At 37.6% G+C, this 13,917-nt stretch overlaps 1 protein-coding gene across 1 annotated transcript; it reads right to left on the bottom strand.

Annotated features, from left to right (window-relative positions):
• Positions 1-464: 464 nt before the first annotated feature.
• Positions 465-12,655, bottom strand: wee2 (WEE2 oocyte meiosis inhibiting kinase). The gene is made up of 12 exons (XM_059334708.1): positions 12,611-12,655; positions 10,911-11,210; positions 9,593-9,801; positions 7,871-7,928; positions 7,348-7,517; positions 7,131-7,252; positions 6,085-6,231; positions 5,905-6,009; positions 5,743-5,828; positions 3,786-3,956; positions 2,301-2,449; positions 465-912 (listed from the first exon to the last, which is right to left on the bottom strand). Exons 2-12 carry the CDS (start codon positions 11,199-11,201, stop codon positions 747-749), a joined length of 1,674 nt encoding a protein of 557 aa, XP_059190691.1. The 5' UTR covers positions 11,202-11,210; positions 12,611-12,655; the 3' UTR covers positions 465-746.
• Positions 12,656-13,917: the final 1,262 nt, after the last annotated feature.

Genomic DNA, 13,917 nt, shown 5'->3' with positions numbered 1-13,917 from the left:
GTCGTCAGTGGGAACAGATCTGTAAAATGAAAATAGTCTTTTTCTTTTTTCTAAGAGAAAGTTTATGAAAGTGTGTCCAGCCATATCTTTGATTTATGTAGGTAGAGGTTTAATTTTTACTGAATGAACCAAATTAAGAAAGAAATGTATGTTACTGGTAGTAATCTGTCATTTTGACCTGCTGTAAGACACCTATACTGCTACAGGTACATTTGAATACAAAGATAAAGCAAAGTATTGTCATCAACAGTATGATCACATGCCCTATTGTAAAATCATTGAAAGTTTGATGGCTTAGTCACAGTTGGCTGCAGTTCCAGATAACATGCCACTGGAAAGTCCCCATATTCAAACAGGCTGTTTGACACGTCCTTTTTTGGATTAAATGGTACACCACTGGAGCAAAAGTTACAGATGCTCGTTGGTCATAAAGCAGATAAAAAAAAGAGAAAGAAATCCATCCATTAAAAAGGCTTAAAATGTTTATTTACAATATAAAAAAATACATTGGCCTGCAGCAATAACAGCTTGCTCCTGCCAAACCAGTCATTTAAAAACAAAGCTTTTCACAGTTCTGCACCCCTCAGATTTATTTAGGACTGTGCATCCAGTTATTCAAATCAATTCCAACAAAATATTTGCTGTATAGGGAATCCTGCCACTACTGGAGACATGCTACATTTGCAGAAGTAATCGTTTATTATCATCAGACCAAAGGACGGGCATGTGGACCAAATGGCGTCCCATCAGACTCCGTAACCTGGGCAACCAAAGCTCATGGATCGTGCACTCTTCCCGCCGACAAGCCTCCTTCCTGCTCTGGGTAGGGATCCCATCTTGGCGGGGGATTTCAGCCCAAGAGTGATGCTCTGCTTAGGTGACAAAGCTGCCTGGCGAGCCTCCTGGAGCTCTCTGTGGAGAAATTGGAAATAAGTGAATGTTATTAATGGGACTTTTAGGATTTTTTTTGAAAAAGTGCCGTTATACGAGTACTTATGGGTACTTATCCATAGTCAGTGTATTACCTAAAGTAGATGGCAGAAAACACACCTCGGGTTTGGAGTACCAGCACAGAAACTAAGCAGCCCAAATGCAATATTTCAAAATTTTCCTATTCCTTCTGTCAGACAGCCCTGTTTGAGTTTATGAAAAGGGTAACTTAACCCTTTATCGGGCAAAGAACTATATTTGGTAACTTCAGGTAATATTTCGAGAAAAAAGTTGCAAATTTACTAGATTAAAGTGGCAAATCTACAAGAAAAAAAGTCGCAGATTAAAGACATTTAAAGTGGCAAATCTGCGCACGAAAAGTCGCAGATTTACAAGAAAAAAGTGGGGGAAAAAAGCAAAAAAATGTCATGCCGATTCACCACTTTAAATCTCATAAATCTGCGAATTTTTTTCTCGTAGATTTGCCACTTTGATCTCGTAAAAATGTTGTCAAAATACCCCCGGGTCCGTATGTTTTTTTATTTATTCTGGCAGTATGTAATATCCTCCAATATTCTCTAGGGTTGAATTTGGAATTTGCAAGTATTTCAATGAGTGCCCTATTAAGGGTTAAGCTGTTCTTGTCAAAGCCAGCAGACTCCTTTTCCATAATAGTCATTTTACCTTGCCGCAAGAGAGCTGTTGGTCTTCCACCAAGATGTGACGATATGCTTAATATAGCTTACAAAAACTGAGATGCCTTTTTTTGGTGGCTAAAATACATTTTTCTGCTGCCCTCACCTCTGCATTACCCATGCTGCGCCTCCTTGCCCGTCCTCCTGCCTGCTCCTCCACACTGGAGATGTACCATCCTCAATCTACTGGAGGCAATACACTGAGACTGCATAAGTACCTTAGATCAGTAGTTCTCAACCTTTTTGAGTCGCGACCCCAAATTTAACATGCATGTTGTCCGCGACCCCCACTCACTGAACAGAATCTCACACGCACAGTTCAGACCACCCAAAAAAGAAACAAAATGACCCAAAAAAAGACTCAAAATGACCACAAAATGATCAGAAAATACACAAAATGACCAAAAAAAGAAAAAAAAAAATGAACAAAAAAAAGACAAAATGACTAAAAAAATGGACACTAAATGACCTAAAAAGTAAACAAAATGACCAAAAAAACCCACAAAATTACCCAAAAAAAAAAAAAACTCCCGACCCCAAGTTTGAGAATAGCTGCCTTATACAACCCCACTGCAATCAATCCAAACCATTCCTTTAAGAATGAAGGAAATGATGAAGACAGGGGCCTTTAACCCAAAACTGGGTATGCAGGTTAACCCCCCCCCCCTCTCTTACTTTTCGAGCATGGCTGTCCTAAACTTCTCTACATTGAGCTCTCTGCGTAGCTGAGCTGCCACCCTCCCGGTCCTCTCGTCCCTCAGGACTGCATGCTTGCAAAGCTCCCTGGCAGATGGTCGCTTCGTCAGGTCTGGATCCAGCAACAACTGATAAAGAAAAAAGGTATTTTGCCAGTGACAAGAGCGTAGTGAAGGGCATTTATCCCTAGAATAATATAGTATTCATACAGATAGCAGCTCAAAAATAAAAATATTTGTAATTATTACATTAAAATATCCAAACAACATAAATATCAGCCCAGAAATAAGGCCGTGTTCAGACTGCCAGCCAAAATCAGATTGTTAGCCCATCCAGATTGGAACTGGATGGCTCTTTTGAAGTCTGAACAGTCACAAATCACATGAAATCAGATTTTTGCGAACCGGATCGAAACCACCCTCGGGTAGTTTCAGATCGCATTTGGACAGATCTCAGTCTGAACCTCCAAACACTCAGATGGATTTTGACTGTCCGTGACGTCACTCTACGCGGCGTATCGTAGAGACGAGGTGTCCACCGGCAGCCGCGCCCGGCTCATGCGGCCCGCCGGGGGCGTCCATCCGCCCGGTTTCTCCTCCTGGTGATCTGAGATGTTCTGCACCTCTACTGGACAGTGATAAGGCCAATATACTGAGGTGACCTGCCTCCATCATGTTTGTTGTTGTCGCTGTCGCAATTATATGACGTCTGACGCTCTGACGCCGTTACTATGGCAACCTGTCAGATCAGTCAATAATGTGGCCCAGTCTGAACAGAGCCATATCCGATTTGGACACTTGCTAAAAACAAGATTATAGTTAACGAAAACTAACGAAATAACGAAAACTAGAATTGAAAAAACATTTTTGTTAACTGAAATAAAAATAAAAACTAGAGTTTTTAAAAAAACGATAACTAACTGAAACTGTATTGCGTGGTTACAAAACTAACTAAAATTATAGTGAAAATTTCCTTAGTTTTCGTTTTTGTTAACTTTTTTCATTCATAATTCAGTGTTTCTACTGGAACATGCAGGAACACATTAGTAAATATGTTTACTGAGACTGGGACGTCTACACTCAAACCAAAATTCAAAACACCTGGAACTGTAAGAGTTAATAACCTTTTTGGGGCTGAGATGGATAAACCAAAGGAAATAAAGGCAAAATTTATTATGACCTCCTTGAATCCCGCACCCAACACATAGCCCATTACAAAAAAACTAAAACTAACACTACTAAAAACTAAACTAAAACTAGAAAACTCACTCTAAAAACTAACTAAAACTAACTGAATTTGAAGACAAAAATTCACAACAAAATTAAAAGTAAAACTAATGAAAAATCCAAAACTATTATAACCTTGGCTAAAAACAGTGTGGACCGTCAGCCCTAAAAATCGGATTTGAGTAGGAATCTGATTTGAATCAGATTCTCCTGCAGTCTGAACGCGGCCGTAGAGTACCTGCAGTAGGCCTTTGAAGGGAGGCGACAGCTCCTTTGGCAGTTTGGGGAGCTGCCCCTCTCTCAGGCTATGCCACTCTTCTCCATTTTGAGGCAGAGGTGGAGCGCCTGCTGCCAGCAGGATCGTAAGGCCCAGGGCAAAGATGTCGGCCTTGGGCAGATCGCTGTAATCCTGGAGAGCACAAGACACCGCTGACATGAAGCAGCTCACCACAAAAAACAATAGATATTTTCCCTCTCACCTATACTGCCCTACACAGTATAACTGCAGTAACTACACACAGGGGTAAAACTGAAAAAAACAAAAAAAACAAAAACTGTTTTAAACTTAAATGTTTTTTAACTGGCCAGCCAAATGGGTTATAGGTAGGCAAGTGATGTGACACTTATTTCTACATGTATTGATGTCATTTTTATGCTCAAAAAATCATGATTTATTTGACCTTTGACCCCAAAAATGTAGTTACTGCACTCTGTTTCTGCATTACTATTAGAACTTTTTACAGCAATGCAAAACCAGAGTGCAGTAACTACAATGTTTTAAAAGTGTTTAACAACTCTATTCAAAATATTTGTGTATTTTAGACTTATTATAAAGTAATGTTATATTTTAGTCTTAATATAATTTTATCTCACTCTTTTTTTTATTAATCACTTTCTAGATAATAGCTTCCCTATCAAATAAACTTTCTATTATTCTTGTCTTCTCTATCCAACACAATGAAGAAATACAAGGCTACACTGTAACACAGTCAAAGTTTAGTGTTAGTTTTGAGTTGGATGTTGTAGTTACTGCATTTTTTTTACAATATTATTTCTCTGAAATAAAGCAAAATTGAAATCTAAAACTTTGTCACAAGATAAAACAGACATAAAGGAGTTCATTTTTAGTTATAACTCAATTTTGACCAAAAATGGAGTTACTGTAGTTAGGCTTTGTAGGGCAGTATAGTGCTTTCTACAAATTTAGACAGTTTTGGTGCGAGTTGTTGGAGACCGGAGACAACCGGAGAGATGCCTGCCTTTCCTAAACACAGACATAAATAAAGTAATTTAGAATTTTATTTTATTTGTTTTAAATATAATGCAACTATTTGGCACTCTGCCTGTGGTGCTGAAAGTGCTAAAAGAATACATAAATTTGAGAAACTCAACAGCAATGTTACTTTGTAAATCTTGACCTGGTTACTCAAGATAATCCACAGACTAGTTGTGGGCAGTTTCCTGTTTCTTTCCAAACTACGACCAACAAGCGTCCTTTGAGCACCACAAGCCGAGTAGTTCCATAATATTTGTGAGAGGGAAAAACATCTCTACGGCCAATATTTCAACACAAGTGTAACTGTTGCCAATTTATTGCAACAGATAAAAGGAATTCATTTAAGTTGTATTTGTTTCTTTAAATGTTATTTTATTTGGTATACATTATAATGCTTTTATTTTGAAGGTGAACTAAGTCACCCAAGTCTCGTTTGGCTGCTCTTGGGTGCGTGTGTGGTAGAGCAGAATTCCCGGGAAGCATGAACAATGGTTCAGATGGAATTGTTTGTCAAGAGAGACTGATCATTAATATGAAGAAGACTAAGGATGAAATATAATTCCCTTTTTGGAGCATGCAGCCAACAAGGTATTTTGTTTCATTTATCTGTATTTTACTTTGTGGAATGTAATGTTAAATTAATTTGATTTAACCTTTATTTCATTATAATTTATGTGCAGTTTTCACGGTGGATTTTGAGATGGATGAATGACGCTCAAAATAAATCAGTTGAAGGAAACCGACTTGCGTTTGCCTGGTGCTTGGAGGGAGTTACAACTAGATTCATAAATAGCATCACAGGTAGGAGGAAAATATGCATTTTAGAGTTTAGGAGCAATGGTCTTTAAATCTACAGTGAGGCACAACCAACTCCGACCCAAAGCTTCTTCTTCAACACTAATTGTTCAGCACGTTTTACCTCATGCAGGACCTCAATGGCCAGAAAGCGACTGTCCCCTTCCTCGACTTGAGGACTGTTTGTTGACGTCACATGACCCAGATCCCCTGCAGAAAACAAGAATCAGACTTGACCGCAACCAAACATTTCAGATAGAAATGTATCAAACATTAAATGTAATACCAATTTTGTAAATGACTCCTGCAGAAGTGCTTCTGTCATCTTCCTCCTCACTCTCTCCTTCACCTGCTGCACTCGTGCTGGGACGTTGGCAAATGAATATATTACCTAGAAAGAGTTGAAACGAGGCAGGTTTTTAGGACTGGACGATACAAGAACTGAGAAATGCTGAATAAGTCTTACTTGGTTTGATGTCCAGGTGTACCAGGCCTAAGCTGTGGATGTATTTTAGCCCCATAGACACTTGTAAGAGCAAATCTTTCAACTCTGCCTCTGAAAACAGTTCACCCTGCACCTCCCTCTTCACAATAACATCAGTGAGACTTCCACCTGGCACCAACATAACAGAAAAACCACATAATTCAATCTCTTTCACCCAGAATCATCAAAAAAGAAAGATAAACAGGCTTGAAATATCTCACTCTGTGTAATGAATATATATATATATATATATATATATATATATCCTTGTTCTTGTTTAGCTTGGTATTTTTAAAATGTTTTTACTCATGCTGTTTTGTTTTGTGTTATGATTGTCATAACTATGCACCTTATGCAGTGGCACTTTCAATTTCGTTGTATAGTGCAGTAGTTCTCAACCTTTCTGAGTCACGACCCCCAATTTAACATGCATGTTGTCCGTGACCCCCGCTCACTGAACACAATCTCACACGCACAGTTCAGATCACCCAAAAAAGAAACAAAATGACCAAAAAAAGGAAACAAAATGACCAAAAAAAGATACAAAATGACCCAAAAAGACACAAAATTACCAAAAAAAAGAAACAAAATGACCCAAAAAAAGAAACAAAATGACACACAAAAAAAGACACAAAATGACAAAAAAAAGACACAAAATGACCAAAACAAAGACACAAAAAGACCTAAAAAAACACAAAATGACCACAAAAAAAAGACATTAAGTGACCAAAGAGCCTAAAACACATTAAAACATGAACACTTTAACAGTGGAGACAGAGCTGACTTCCAAAATGATTTGGCGACCGCCAGAAATCTTCTCGCGACCCCAATTGGGGTCCCGACCCCAAGGTTGAGAATAGCTGGTATAGTGAACTATATAATGACAATAAAGACTATTTGATTTGAAGAGTTTTACTTTCTTAAATAATTGACAAAAAATATTAAAAATTTCACAATATTCCCTTTTTTTTTTAGATGTACCTGTAATTTAAGTCTTGACTGGTTTTTGGGAACTAAGGGGAACCTACCGTCACAGTATTCATTCTGAATAATCATGTGGTCATCTTCTGCCCATGCTGAATAATAGCGAACAACATGTGGGTGGTGCCCAAGAACAGCATGTGCATACACTTCCTTTAGGGCCAGCTGCCTGAAAGGACAAAACGTAGTCAGATAGATTTCATCAGTTCAAGAACAAAAGTAGATGATTTGTCTTTGGCACAGAGCGGCATGCTGCTGACTCACTCATTGGCAGAACCTGCCAGGGGTCGGCGAGATCGTTTTATGGCGTACAAGCAACCATCCAGCCTCTTCACGCACTTGTAAACTGCCCCAAACTCGCCCACGCCAATGCACTCCAGCTCCAGGAACTCACTCTCATAGCGCGACAGCATGAAGGCCTGGACAGCTCTCCTCTGCCAGATAAACAGACGGAGGGCCTTGTGGTAAAACCAAAAGACAATTCTAAACAGGGAACACGCGTCACAGTTTGATTACAGCCAGAAGAACGGCGTTTTTTTTCTTTGACGCGTCACCAAATATGGTAGCACTTCCACGAGGAAGAGGATTTGAGTAGACTCTGACGGATCTTTTGTTGGAGATTCCTTAGAGAAATCCCGGAAGTAGGATTGGCAGCATGTAATTTTTGGACAAAACAAGAAGTGAGGAGGCAGACGAAGATGACAAAGCCCGATGATGAAATCACATCAGAAGCATCTGAGAGGGAGGGTTACATCTAGCAGAACAACACTGATAAAAATAGTTGTACCTTTGGTGGGAGAAAGGCTTCATCATCCTCCTCAGATGACGTGAGGCTGTGTTTCAACCTGAGAGATAAAAAAAAAAAAAAAGGGCCTTCAGACCTTTATATTCTCTGAACCATACTGCATTAGTAAGAGATTAAAAAGTCAGGCCTACGTGTAAGGGCACTAAAAACAGACATTTTGCCCTCAGTGCACTGTGTGGGGAACCTACCAACCAATGAACATGCTCAAATGTTTGCAGCTTAAAAAAAAAAAAAAAAAACAGCTCACATTGTGACACCTACACCATAAAACAAGTGGATTCATTTCCCTGGAATGTGAGGTGTTCAAAATGATACATTAAGGCAGGGGTCCCCAAACTTTTTTCAGTGGGGGCCACATCAACTTTTCTTTCTGTGATGGGGGGGCCGGGGTCAGTCTATAACAGGAAATGATATGGGCCAAAGTGACCACCAGTGTTATTGTGTAAATATAACGATCATTTGTTGCCCTTGGCACCACCTGTTGGTTTGCAAAAAAGTAATAAAAAGTCTTCACATGTTTATTTGAAGTACCACAGATATTCCTTTTATTTTGTAGAAAATTAAAACACAAGCTGATGCCAGTTAACAATGATTTTGTAACAGGTACAGGTGAAAATAGATTCTGCATTCAGAATCTATTTTCTGTTCCCATGTTTGTTGACAGACTCTATACCATTGTGTGAGGGGGTGAAAATGAGCTACTACTGTAAATAATTCACAACTAAGGTCAGTTTTAATTAGAACGCCTACCTTAATCATTACATGTGGATATTTTATAAATAAATATATAATAAATGCAATTTTAAAAAAAACAGGCCATGTTTAGAGGGATTGTTTGGGATAGATAAGTGGGCCACTCCAATTGCTTTTGGCGGGCCGGAAGTGGCCCGCGGGCCGTAGTTTGGGGACCCTTGCATTAAGGCAATCACACATCATGACCCATCAATAACTCATCTTTGTTTATCATACTGGTGTTTACAGTTCATACCTTGACAGATCTACAATACAGCATAAAAATATCTATCAAAATGTAGGTTGGACTTCCCTGGCTCTAAGAAGGGAGCAACACTGTATATTGTTTATTTATAAGGCTACTGAAAAAACTTCCATTCTACTTATTGAGCCTATTGAGCTTCAGATCTTTTAACTATCCAACTCGTTCATATAACCCACTGGCTCTTAATATCCCTGCTGTTAAAACGGAGGTAGGGAAATGGCATACACTGTATAACTGGACACTACTTCACTTGCTTTTATCACATTGTCTTGTTTTTTACCATGTTGTGTTGTTTTTAGCATGTTGTCTTGTTTTTAAAGATGTTTAAGATTTTAGACTTTGTAAGGTGACCTTGGGTGACATGAAAGGCGCCTATAAATTAAATGTATTATTATTATTATTATTAAATTCACTTTTGTTTATTTCGGTCCTTTTAAATGGAATAATTTACTGTCACAGCTTCAGTTGGATACACTGATTCCTTTTAATCATTTTAAAGACATTCTTATTAATCTTATGATTTCTGAATGTCCATGTGCTCATTGAATTTATTGTGCTTCTGTTGAGTATATATTATTATGGATATGTAGTGTAATGTGTTAAATTGTATTTGTACTGTAATCAGGGCGCCATTGGAAATAAGAGCTTGCTCTCAATTGGCCCTCCCTGAATAAATAAAGGTGAAATGAAAATAAAGCAGCAGTTACCTGCGTCCATAATCATCATCATCATCACTCCTGCAGCGGTCCTTCCACAGCTGCTCGCTGCCCCTGCGGACCGTGTCGGGGGTGAAAGGATTCACGTTGACGCAAGGTGCCTGGATGAGGTTAGCAGCAGCTGAGGAGAAACGCAGACTCCTCTGAGGGCGACTTATCTTAGTGCTGGAGCAAGGCTGGGACGACTTCGACAGAAGGCTCTTCAGGGGGGAGAAAAAAAAAAGAAAAAAAAAAAAAAAAAAAAGAGAGGAATGCAATTCAGCAAACTGGAGATAAACAGGTTTAACATTCAAGGCCACACTAATGCTGGGTTTATACCAAAAGATTTTCACAGTCCCAGACTGAAAACTGAAAGTCTACAGTCATCTCCATTGTTAAGTTTGAGGTAGTAATCAGCACTGTTTCATATCAGTCTTTTTTCTAGAAAAAAGTGGGAAAAAGCTACTCTTTTTCCCCAGATTCACCACTTTAACCCTTAATAGGGCCCTCATTGAAATACTTGCAAATTCCAAATTTCAACCCTAGAGAATATTGGAGATTGGATATTGGATATTACATACTGCCAAAATGTATATAAAAAAAAAACATACGAAAATTATATTTTGAGATTTGAGTTTATGAGATTAAAGTGGCAAATCTGTGAGAAAAAAAGTGCAGATTTAAGAGATTTAAAGTGGTGAATCTGGGAGAAAAAAGTTGTTTTTTCCCCCACTTTTTTCTTGTAAATCTGCGACTTTATTCGCGCAGATTTGCCACTTGAAATCTGTTAAATCTGCTACTTTTTTTCTTGTAGGTTTGCCACTTTAATCTAGTAAATTTGCAACTTTTTTCTCTAAATATTACCTGAAGTTACCAAATATAGTTCTTTGCCTGATAAAGGGTTAATGTGCATGGATAGATTATATCACCAATCAGGCAGGGGGCCCAAAATGAGACTCAAAATTAATTTATTCATTAACCTGAACTGCTTATCCCAACGAGGTGTTGTGGGGGCTGGAGACCCTGGACAGGTCACCAGACTATCACGGGGCTGACACACTGGCATTGAGACTCAAAATGACCGAACTACTAACACACAAACTACTAGAAAAAGACTAGAAAGTGACTAAAACAATTATAAAGAGATGCAAAACAGCTGCAAGAAGACGGCGATTAAAAACAATGATTTTACTTTTTTTTCTTGTAGGTTTGCCACTTTAATCTAGTAAATTTGCAACTTTTTTCTCTAAATATTACCTGACTCTAACTACCAAATATAGTTCTTTGCCTGATAAAGGGTTAAGGACAATCAGTCTGAATTATTGCCCACCTTGGGTGTGCTGGGAGAGTCACGGAGTCTTAGTTTCCTCCAGGCAGCATAAGGAATGGGGCTGGTGCACTGCACAGGGGAAGAGATGTTGCTTCTGTGGCGTTGCACCCTGGGCGTCCTACACACAGAGCTGGGACTGCTGATCCCAGAACTGCGGATCCTGGGACTACGGATCCTGGGACTGTGGATAATGGGGACGCAGTCATCGGAGCTGTTGTCGCTGCTGTTTCCCTCTTCTCCACAGCTGGAGAAGTCCAGCTGCTGGCTGATCTCGTCAAACAACGTCGACATCTTTGGGACCTGAATTTGGGCAAAAGGTTTCCCTGAAAATGCTTAATCCCAAATTTATCTCCCTTAACCCATTGAAGCCTGGAAAGCAGGCTTCTTTTTGTAGTATTTGTATAAGCTCTCAAATACTTTTTGAATTTAATTTCTATCTGCTACAGAGGCTGAAAAATCTATTATTTAGTAGAAGCGTTGACACTTCGGTTGAATTTCCAGAAAAACTTCAGGTTTTAGGGGGGGTATTTTAAAATCACCCAGAGGTTTTACAGGCATTTTAGGCCTCAATGGGTTAAAGAACAAAAACATTTTTAAAGTTGGGGTGACTGTAATGCATTACACCATTAAGTCTCTTGTCACATGTTGTGAACTATACATCCTTAATCTAGTAGGGCTACATATAACCAGTATTATATAAGTTAACTACTATTAAATCACTACCACACTACAAATCTCATAATTTAGAGGTGCATCTCAATAAATTAGTATATCATAGAAATGTTTATTTTTGTCAGTAATTCAATTAAAAAAGTGGAAGTAACACATTATATAAATCCATTAAACACAGAATGAAACATTTCATGTCTTAATTTATTTAATTTCTTCTCATTATAATGATCATGGCTTACATTTAATTAAGTTCAGTGTCTCAAAAACACAAATTTTAAAAAGTATGTTTAATATGGAAATGTTGGCCTCTGAAAAGTATGTCCATCTATATGACTCAATACTTGGTTGGAGCGGTTTGACTTGAACTAGTGGAAATGGACTTTTCCATCATATTCTAATTTATTGAGATAACCTGTAAATCAATATCTTATTTTTATGAGGGTTTTCCAATCAAATCATGGAGGATTATGGAAAAGCAGCCCTCCAGTAAAGCTGTTATGTTATTTTCATATATAGCATCTGAAAGCTCAACAGGTGCTTCACATAGTCATAAATGTAGGGGGAAGTCAGGTAAAATGGGACATATGAGGTTTTACAGCTTGGGCCCTTTGACTAATCACAAATATTTTTACACTAATTATGGGAAAGGCTTGAGCAAGGTACCTGAAAACCTAAAAAAAAAGTTACAGATGATGCAGTCAATCCATTCAGCCACACAGTCATTACATGTCAAGCTATATTAATGATTTAATACATTAACACCTGATCTGCTAAATATAAAACACCATAATTGTAAGCTAAAGTTCCAAAAACGTCTAAAGTATCTTAGGTGGCAACACATTTTCTTTATAGAAATTACAGACATCCAAAACAACTTATAAAAGAACAGAAAGAAACACTTTTCTTAAGCATATTAGGTGATTTTCTTAGTAATTTACATCAACTTGTCCCAAATTACTTGATTTCCCCCTACAGATGAAGATATAATTGAAGTTAATGTGTGTTTATCTTGTATAGGGCCTACTCACGAACGCAGCGCATCTCAGACCACCACCACGCTTCAATTCCGCCCTTTGAATGTAAATTACTTCCTGTTTAAATTAATTATGTCACCGGGGTCAACACATCTAGCTCTCTGATTGGCTGAAATGTTCATAAACCACACACCTGTCTGTTAATTGCGTAAACAACAACTCTATACAGCGTTGACATAATAAAAAAATATGGAAAAAAGTATATGGCTGCATATGTATGACAAAAAAAAACACTACAAATTCACATTTAAAGTGAAACTAAGTAAGATGAAAAGATCATAAAGGTAAATTTAATTTATCCTTTTTTTATTTCTCGAGGAATCATTGAGGGCAGCACCTCATTTACAGAGAAAAATAACAAACAGCACAGACAAAACACTTGAAAAAACATTAAAAACAGCTACAGTGAAATGCAGAGTTATTGGTTATCATAGTTTAGGGAACATTGAGCATTAACCCTTTATCTGGCAAAGAACTATATTTGGTAACTTCAGGTAATATTTCGAGAAAAAAGTTGCAAATTTACTAGATTAAAGAGGCAAATCTACAAGAAAAAATGTCGCATATTTACGAGAAAAAAGTGGAAAAAAAGCATTTTTATTCACCCAGATTCACCACTTTAAATCTCATAAATCTGTGCATTTTTTTTCTTGTAGATTTGCCACTTTAATCTCGTAAACTTTTTTCTCAAAATATTATTTTCGTATGTTAATTTTACACATTCTAGCAGTATGTAATATCCTCCAATATTCTCTAGGGTTGAAATTTGGAATTTGCAAGAATTTCAATGAGTGTGTTAAGGGTTAAACATTAATCACTAGAGCGTGTGATGTAATAAACTAGATTGCAACACACTATAGTTGAATTTTTCATAACAAATCTTATGCTTCTGATGGGAAAGTTTCACATCCATAAGGTGAAGTTTTCCAAATCCCTCCCTCACTTTAACGTTTTCACAAGAGAATTAAAATGTTATATAGAAACTTTAGTTGATGTCAAATAAAAAATGTGAACGCACTCTCATACACTTTGAAAACGTATTTTCAGGAGCCCCAGAATAATATAAAGAGAAGCACCTTTTTCCCTATGTGCCTTATTATGTTATTTTATTTTTATATACTGTATTTAATTTACTGTAACTGAAATTTTCCTTGTATATCTTGTTTATATACTGAATGCCCGTATTTATTTCATTGTTAAATAAAGATGTGAAGAAAAGAAAGTAGTTGAATTTTTCTATATGAATGTTGTAGTGATATTTATGATTATGTGCAAAATAAACAGCCCATAACTAAAATTAG

This window comes from Centropristis striata, chromosome 6 (assembly GCF_030273125.1).
Source record: "Centropristis striata isolate RG_2023a ecotype Rhode Island chromosome 6, C.striata_1.0, whole genome shotgun sequence".
NCBI lineage: Eukaryota > Metazoa > Chordata > Actinopteri > Perciformes > Serranidae > Centropristis > Centropristis striata.
This window is presented reverse-complemented; position numbering and strand designations above follow the sequence as displayed.

Excerpts from the sequence above, each read along its gene's own strand:
- wee2 (XM_059334708.1), bottom strand. The coding sequence starts at position 11,201 with ATGTCGACGTTGTTTGACGAGATCAGCCAGCAGCTGGACTTCTCCAGC. Across the intron at positions 7,518-7,870 it reads AAGCCTTTCTCCCACCAAAG|AGGAGAGCTGTCCAGGCCTT; the intron begins GTACAACTATTT and ends TTTATCTGGCAG. Across the intron at positions 6,010-6,084 it reads ACACCTGGACATCAAACCAA|GTAATATATTCATTTGCCAA; the intron begins GTAAGACTTATT and ends AACTCTTTCTAG.